The sequence below is a fragment of the Austrofundulus limnaeus genome, unplaced genomic scaffold (assembly GCF_001266775.1).
Source record: "Austrofundulus limnaeus strain Quisiro unplaced genomic scaffold, Austrofundulus_limnaeus-1.0 Scaffold64, whole genome shotgun sequence".
Lineage (NCBI taxonomy): Eukaryota > Metazoa > Chordata > Actinopteri > Cyprinodontiformes > Rivulidae > Austrofundulus > Austrofundulus limnaeus.
In genome coordinates, this window is record NW_013952466.1 from 2,331,368 (window position 1) to 2,340,684 (window position 9,317).

General features: G+C 39.2%; 1 protein-coding gene across 1 annotated transcript in view; it reads left to right on the plus strand.

Moving 5' to 3' along the window:
- The window catches only part of LOC106518657 (nesprin-1), a gene marked incomplete at its 3' end in the record, with an annotated part of 139,050 nt that overhangs the window by 85,211 nt on the left and 44,522 nt on the right, over nt 1-9,317 (plus strand). The window contains 3 exon segments of the mRNA XM_014010029.1: nt 1,346-1,501; nt 4,131-4,301; nt 8,491-8,817. Of these exon segments, the coding sequence (XP_013865483.1) occupies nt 1,346-1,501; nt 4,131-4,301; nt 8,491-8,817 (654 nt within the window).

Below are 9,317 nucleotides of genomic sequence, written 5' to 3' on the forward strand. Positions count from 1 at the left end.
AATATTTAACTTGCTAGCTAAATATTTAAGTTGCAACCTAAATATTAAGCTAGCTACCTTAATATTTAGGTTGCAACTTAAATATTTAGCTAGCAAGTTAAATATTTAGGTAGCTAGCTAAATATTTAAGTTGCAACCTAAATATTAAGGTAGCTAGCTTAATATTTAGGTTGCAACTTAAATATTTAGCTAGCAAGTTAAATATTTAGGTAGCTAGCTAAATATTTAAGTTGCAACCTAAATATTAAGGTAGCTAGCTTAATATTTAGGTTGCAACTTAAATATTTATGTTGCAACTTAAATATTTAAGTTGCAACATAAATATTTAACTAGCCACCTAAATATTTAACTTAAATATTTAGCTGGCTACCTAAAAAATTATGTTGCAACTTAAATATTTAGCTAGCTACCTAAATATATTATGTTGCATCTTAAATATTTAGTTAGCAAGTTAAATATTTAACTAGCCACCTAAATATTTAACTTAAATATTTAGCTGGCTACCTAAAAAATTATGTTGCAACTTAAATATTTAGTTAGCAAGTTTAATATTTAGCTAGCCACCTAAATATTTAACAAATATTTAGCTAGATACCTAAATATTTAGGCTGCAACTTAAATATTTACCTAGCAACCTTAGTTAGCTAGCTAAATATTTAAGTTGCAAGCTAAATGTTTAGCTCAAAACTAAACATTTAAGTCACAAATATTTAGTTTATAAACTATGACATTTATAAATGTATGAATCATATGGTGAAAAACTGACTTTGAAAAATAAATCTGTTCTTTTTCTTCTTATAAAAGGCTAAATCAAACAAAAATATATTGGTGGTAATTTTTTGACTGTGTAACTTTACAAATGGCACCCCATACGTACATGACCCGTTGAAAGAGCTGACTGAAGTCCAAAAAGTGCAAATATTCAGAAATATTCCTTCGTCTTAATAATTGCCTTTGAAATTGACAGTTTTCTCTGTCAGCTTCCATAGTGCTGGGAAATCCCTTCGTATATTTGTGTGCTTAAATACACCCTGGAATTAAGCTCATTCTTGACCAATAAAAACAGATTTTTTTAACCTGCACTCTCATAGCAAAACTTGTTGCTAACCAGGTGATAAATCTTCAAATCTAACAAACGCTTTGAAGCGTTTTGATTAGAGAATTTGAAAATAACTCTTCATTGTGGCTTATTTTCCCAGCACAGATCACACATAACCATTCAGGGTTTTTCCAGTCCTGTTATTTTGTATTATTTTGTTAACATTCACACAGCTCAACCATCAAATCTTAACAAGTGGAGGTGTAATAATTCACACACGTCTCTCTCTTTGTTGGTTGTGATCAGGGCTACCTCGAGGCGGTGCTCGCGCAGCAGGGGGAAGTCGATGGTCTCTCATCTTTAGCCCAGCAGGTTCTGGAGGAAACCTACATCAGCAGTCGTGTCAGTGTTACCGCCACCCAGCTGACCGCCCGCTACCACTCCCTGCTGCTCAGCATCCAGGTTTGGCTCTTTCAGATATCTAATGTTCGGTCATTTATGTCTGGTTGCCGTTCTTTGTTGAGTTCCTTAAGTTCTCTCAGTCAAACGAGTCAGTATTAACTTTCAATGTTTAACGTGGTACATTTTTTTATTTTATGTGTTTTTTTTTTTCTTATCATGAACCTGTTTCATTCACCATCCCTTAGCCTTCATTATTACCACATTTTAGGTCACTTTGCTCCTTTTTTTTGAATATATGAACAGCTTTTTTTGTGTAAATTCATTCATAATAAAACTAGCATTCTTTAAATAAATGCATATCACCTGCTAACTTTCATGTCAACGTTTTAAACAAATGTCTTGAGAAACTGGTTAGCACTTGGACGATGTGTTGGGGAGGGCTCTCAGCTACTAACGCAACAAATTTTAGTTCAGTCTGTAAAAATTGACTGAGTTGTAGCCATTTTTTATTTTTAAGGTATAGTCATCTGAGGAGGCCATCTTGAATTGTGTTGACTCCAAAAATTAATAGCTTGTAGATGGAATAATTCATTAGAATTTGTCCAGTGGTCCATGAACGTTATACAAATGGTGTGTAAGGCAATAATTAACCTATTGTATTGATGTTTGAGGGAAAGCATGCAAACCAATTATAAATCATGTTTTACAGAAAAGAGCTGTAAGAATATTTTATATAAGATTGATAAAAGCTGGTCTGTTGAAGAAATATGAAATAGTATAACATGTATCTAAAAGAACAGGGGCGCCAGCTGGGGGGNGAATAAAACCCTGCATGTAAGCAATTATGTCTAAACGAATATATATGACATCATACATTTTGAAATCAGGTCAGAGTTACCAAAAGACAACAACAGAGCTGCAGCTGTCCTTAACCAGTTCATTTCTATTGTATTAGAGCAAATAATGGCATTTGATTTTTTTTTGTGTGTGTGTGTGTGTGTGGGGGGGGGGGGTTGCATACTCACTGTAGGGGGGACCAGTGGGGGCCATGGCCCCCCTGCTGACGGTAATATTATCTTTGAAATTACAAATTGAACATCTTTTGGCAAATCCATAGCTTTATATTGTCAGTTTTCAATTTGTCATTTTTGCAAACACATCATAAAATTTCTGTTATAGATATTAGATTTGGTGTGCCACCCCTGGTTTTTCAGTGCCTCACATGGCCCCCCCATGAAAAGAATTTCTGCAGGCGCCACTGTATACGAATTGTTGCTCGAGACGGAGTTGTCGTTTTAATTTGTTTTGTTTTTGTCATTTATAGATTAATATTGTTTGAATTAATTTTTTTGTAAAAAGGGGCTGCCTTTCATTCTATTTATGATTTGTATTTTTTATTGTATAAAGAATTTATTTAGTTTTTAAAAAGAAATTAATAAACTTTATAAACTGGTTGGACTTTCTTTTTTAATTAAATCCATCATATCTGTTTTTTGAGTGTCAAACAAACAAACAAAYGTGTCGTTATGGTCTGCCTTCGCTTTTCATGACGGCGGTTAAAAAATGCGACGCCGTTATTGTGTAGCCTGTGAATTTCCTGCCCACCGTTCCCCCGTTTCGCACGTCGTCGTGCTCCTTCACTGTGAAATTCACTCCCAGTTTGCACTTCAGTTTTCTCAAACACCCCCCACTGAAGTAGCTGTGGGACTTACCTCTGTGAGCTCAGCTTGTGTTGTTCAGTACACTCACATCCGCCCTCTCTATTTGTCTCCTCCTCCCCGGAGGGGGGCTAAAGGAAAATCAATGGGGCTCTCCTGGTCAGGGGCTAAATCCGTAATTAAACGCCACAAAGCGTAATCTCACACCCAGCATCAAAAATGTCAAAGATTTCCTTGCATTGCATTGATTTTTTTTTATATATATGTTTTGCTTTTTTGCTTTTTACACATTTACCAACACATCGGCGTGTATTTGTTGTTTGTCTCCTTTTATTCCCATCACTTCAGTTTCTCAGTCTCTAAGCTGCTCACACCTCACCTTTTTTTTAGCTTAAATTGACTTGAGCGTGTACTTACACAGATAACACCCCCCTCATTTTGTGGATCCTTGTAATTATGCTGCAGGAAGTGAGGGGGGGGCTTGAGGTGGGAAGCTGTTACCTCTGTTGAGTCAGAAAAGGTGTGCACTCAGCACTATCAGCTAATTGAAGCTCCTCTCCGCAGGATTTACAAGTTGAGTGAATATTGTGTCAAACCTGCAAGAAACCATCTCTGTCCTTGTGGCGTTATCGACTCAAAATCTCAGTCAAGTGGATAATGCATCAAAAACCTGAAAGAAAACAGCTCCCTCCTCTTTGCGGGGAAGTATTGACATCGAGTAGATGAAAGAAGAAGGGAAAGCGTCGAGGGGAAGCTGAGGTTTTATGTTCTGAAGGCTGATCAAAGAGTTTTGGGTCCTCGGTGACCACAGGTTAGACTGTTTGGGGAAAATTTCAAACCTTAATAATAATTAAAAAAAGATGCTTTCTGAATTTTCTGCCTGACACACTCAAACTTTGAAAGGACTTGCTGGTAATTCATTCAGCTTTTATATGCCAAATCTGGATTTACAAGGTTTATTTTATATAATAAAGCATTTTAATGTTTGTGGAGTCTTTCCTGTGACTTTTTTTCCTCTGTTGTACATTCAGGACACAATCAAGCAGCTGCAGGAGGAGTTAAAAAGCATCGAAGAGGCAGAAAATCTTTGCGTGTCCTTCACCGAGTGGCTCAGCTCGACTCAGAAARGCTTCACGAGGCTAACTGACCGTTCCGAGCCTCTGGACCGGGCCGCCATGGAGAGGAAGATGAAGAAACTAGAGGTATTAATCTGTCAGTTTAAACTTGTGCTGCAGTTTTTTTTTATGTGACTGAAATTGTTTCTGCAGATTGTGAGGCAAATGGATGAAAAGTGCTGTGCTGGGTTTAATACACCTGCAATAAATCACTGCAGAGTTAATACTGCAGCACTTAGCAGGACTTTGGGTTGAGCCAGACTCAAAGTCAAAGGTTTATATAAATACAGTGACACTATCAGAATCTGCAGAATATTTGGAGAGGGAATTTTTTTGTTTTATTCCTGCTAGAATAAACACAAGCTGCAACTAAGAGAATAGCGCCCATGTTTGTTGGGCGCAGTGTGTATTGAGCATGTTTGAGGGTTTGATGAGTGTGTGTGTGTATCGATCGGTGCTTCATGAAGACAAAGCTGGTGCTGCTTTGAAAGAGCGCACGATATCAGGGAGGGACCTCCCACCGTGTGGAAGAGGATGAAGAAGCGTCGGTGTCAGGAGCCCGCTGGCACAGAAACTGTAATGGATGCGGTGCCCTTACCGCTTCACGTTACACACACACACACACACACCTCAAACCCTCGTTTCATATCACAAAACCCACCCAAACTGACAACTTGCTGCAAACTCTTAAACCTGTAAATGTTGTGTGATTTCACACGTTGTTTCCACTTCAGTTATTATTATTATTTTTTGTATCGCTGTATCTCAGCTCGCTTTGTTTTCCTCACACACACACACCCTGAAAAGCACACAAGCACACGCAGATGCTCGCCATACATCATCTGGTGTGGTCTTTGCAGTAATCCGTGTCTGAGATCGATGCTCTGTCTCTGTGTAAAGACTGGAGACCCGCTGCCACCACATGTGTCCTTCCACCGCAGAAGATAACGCCAGAAAGTGCTCCATCACTTCCTCATCTCCTGTTGTGAGAGACGCTGGGCTGTTCACTGAGCAGGGATGATTATACATCGACAGACCGACCACTTGTCAATAGCTCCATTAAGGGCCATTAGCTGGGTTTGGATTTTATCTGATATCATAAACGTGGGATTCAGACAGAAGCGACTGACATTTCTTTTGATTCTGTCTTTTATTGTTCTTAAGTTTCTCACTAATTATTATCTAAAGAAGCCATCGTCTTCAGTGCTTTTACATCATTTGTCCTTTAAAACTGCTTTCTGATGGAGTCTCCACTCTATTTTCAGTCGAGTATTATTAGTTAGTAAGCTGTCATGCCTTTTTTGTTCATTTAAATAAAGTTTTAGTTATACGTCGAGCTCCTTGTGCCAGTCTGCATTCTTGGGTCTAACCTCCTGCTGAAAAGTGTGTTTTGTTTATGTCTAGGGTTGGGCAGTATTGATCACGTTCATACCACGGAATACGCTTTAGAAAATACTGTGGTTAACAGTATGACCTTGGGGGGAAGGGTACTGTGGCGTRTTGAGTAATTAATAATTAATGGAGAAACGGCTGCATTTACATGCATACAGCTTGACATTCTATTGGCTTTGCCCCATTTATGTCAAACAGATCAAAATACGGTCAAGTTTGTTTAGTTTAGGGTTTTAATTTTCAAAATAACCTGACTCTTACCCTGGTAACTGTGCTGCTGCATCATTTTAGCCAGTCTTTGTGCCAATAAAAGTTTGTAGGCATTTCCTCATCTGCAWCTCACTTGTTTTGGGAAAAATCCTTGCAGCAATCCTGTTTGTTTGAGTTAAGGTTAAGCAACCTTGTGGAAATGTGGCCCTTCACCTCACGTGATTAATACCATCATAATTTTTAAATACCATCACCATTTCTTAATACCACGGTATACCAAAATACCGTCATACCACACAAGACTACCGTCACCTGGCTTTCAGTGCCATAAAGGAACCCAGAAACTCCCGCAGAAAAAAAACTTAAAACCTCTGGAGCTCCCTCACTGCAGCAGCCACATCAAGAACTTGACATGGATAAGTGGGGGGTACGAGACAGTGGAAACATGAAGGGCACATTGGGCCTCATGCAAGAAACGTTCGTATGCACAGATTTGTTCTGAAGTTGTGCGTACGAGTGCTTTAGGAGAATTTGTGGCAGTCAGCAATTTTCTCGTATTGTAAGATTTTCTTCAGATATGAACAAAATTCATGAGTGGTCCAGACCTGTCGAATATTTTACGAGCAGTCAGTCTGTTGTTATCCAGATGGATTTTCTTCACTAATAACTTTATATTTCATTAATTTGAAGATATTTTGAGTTGAAAATAAATCACATTCCATAATTATGTTGACAATAGGTTATTCTGTTTGAACTGGATAATTTTAAATGTAAATAACGACATAAATTGGTTAAATTAAATTAAATTGGCTATTAATGCTGTTGTATAACACTTCATCATTAATATGAAGATCTTAAACTACAAACCAACTTGAATTATGCATTCACTGAAGTTTGGAGACATTTTAAAACATACTTGCAAGTGGGGGGGTAGCGGTGCATGACTGCTCTTCTGAATAAATGAAAACTATGTAACACAGTTGTTTACAATTAAATTAAAAATATTTGACCAAAGGAAAACTGGAGCAGGACTAGAGAGAGGTGAATATGATTTAGATTTTTATTTCTGTGACTGYATACGACCCACAGGAGACACAGCATTAACAGCAGTCGTCATTTCATTCCTTTAATTCCACAGCTGACGCTGCTAAAAATGACAGATTTTCTTTTCTGGATCTCTGAGAGCAGGACTTCAGTCTCCAAACTCGTGAAGTTCTTCTTTTTACTTTGCRATGTCATTTAGGAATGAAAACTTCCTGGTATGTGGGGCAGGAAACGTAGCCTTATATGGTGTTTTAGGGATAGTAATTATGCTTATCTCCTCTCCTCGTGTGCGAGCACCTGATACGCATTCATCAGTTTAYGCTCCTCATTTACACACTTTTCCTGAGGATAGAAGAGTTTGTTGAATCTGACKTGACACAAAAGTAAGAGAAATTTAGGATAAGAATACGAACACRTTTTTGCATGAGGCCTGTTGTTCTTTTTAACACACATCTAATTATTACCATATTGTAGCACCAGACGAAGAATGAGCATAAKTCATCTAAATCCACTGAATTTTCATTGTTTTATGAAAAGTAATTCTGAAACTATGTATTTATGCACAGTCATGAGCATTTCCAGAATTCTTTTGATGCTTACTAGTTTAACTCAATTTTCCTTTTGTGTAGTTCAAGCTGTTGTTAAAGGTAACGCAACTGTGTTTGCTACATGACCGGTTTCACCTGTTCCTCCATGTTTGTCTTGTATGTCTTCTTGAATGGGTGTTTCTTAACTGCCCCCTCCCCCTTCCCTGAATGTACAGCACCTTGTGAATTTATTTCTGTGAAAGGCGCTATGTAAATAAAACTTTACTTTACTAATAACTCAACCCATCCAGAAGGGTCGTGGTGCTTTGAAGAGAATTCACTATGACGGGGGAGATAAAGGATGTTTTAGACGATGGAGGATGATTCGGCACAAGAAACAATCTACGCCTCTGCAAATTGGAATTGCTGAAGACTTCCTTAAATGCAGAGTTGTGTGTGGTCCGAACGGACCGACTTATTAAAGTCACGAGCCGGGGACAGTGGAGATAATGATCAAGCTTGGGGTGTCATATTAAGGAGGACACGTGGACGTGTGCAAACACACTCAGGTCTTGTTATGTTGCCCACAGASGTGGATTGAGATCTGGGCTTGTTGGAGTGTGAGCTCAAGCATTAATAGGTGGATGATGAAAGGTAGATGGCGTCCCATCGAGTGGAGGGCAGTGTGTGTGTGTGTATGTGTRTGTGGCATGTAGTGGTTTCCCTGGAAACCCCTGCAGCTACTGTTGCTTGTTAAGGGGTCTTTATAATTGGGTCCTCCTTTCATATTATTCACTGTGGGTGTTTTTCCTCACCGTGAACTTTCATCGTGCAGGTGTCAGCCTACCTGATAGGTTCAAAGCTTTTCAAACGCCCTGCCAGGCTAGTTCTGGTAGCCGGGTAGAAGTAGAGGTGAAGGACAAAGAAACAGGGGTACGGTGCTGAAAATAACCTTTAGGTTCTTGAAACTGAAATATAAATGTGTTCTTTCACTAGATTAGACGTGCGAGGTGATTTTTCAATAAGCAATACAAAATCTGTAGTGTTAAATGTCCTATTTGAAGGTTCTATTTCTTCTCTTTTTTTCTTTTTATTTAAACCAGACTCTCCAGTCTGAGCTTCAGCAAGGTCACAATTTCCTGAAATCGCTGAGGGAGCGTGCAGAGCAGGCAGCGGGCTTCCTGGACGAGGCTGGAGCTGAGAGTTTAGGAGGAGAGGTGGAGGCGCGTCTCGCCCAGCTGGAGGAGCTCGCCGGAGGACTCAGGCAGGAGCGCAGCTTCCTGGAGCGCGCGTTGCTGCTAGCAAAGGAGTTTCAGGACCGATACAAAGCCCAGGTCCAGTGGCTTGTGGAGACCAGAGCTTTGCTCAGCACCCCGGTGGAGCCTAAGGCTGAACTGTATCAACGCAGGGCACAGCTGGCTAAGTATAAGGTAAAGCAATTTAAAAAAAGATTTTGATTATGAATGCATTAATGCTACAGTCAGTAATTTTGCACTTGGTGGTTTTAAAGTGTGAGATGGTCCTGAATCTTATTATCCTAATAGGCCACGAGTGACCTTGGCTATTTTACCCCAGTAACTCCAAGATGAATATATTAAAAAATAACTGCTGATCACTTCAAGAGTTGAAAACTGCTGTGGAAAAGGGTTAGCAGTGTTTTTGAGCCCTTTAAAGTAAAAGTGGATGGATGGATGGATGGATGGATGGATGGATGGATGGATGGATGGATGGATGGATGGATGGATGGATGGATGGATGGATAAATGGATGAATAGAATAGTGGATGGATGGATGGATGGATGGATTGAAAGATGGATAAATGGATGAACAGAATAGTGGATGAATGGATGCATGGATAAATGGATGAATAGAATAGTGGATGGATGGATGGATGGATGGATTGAAAGATGGATGGATGGATGGATGGATG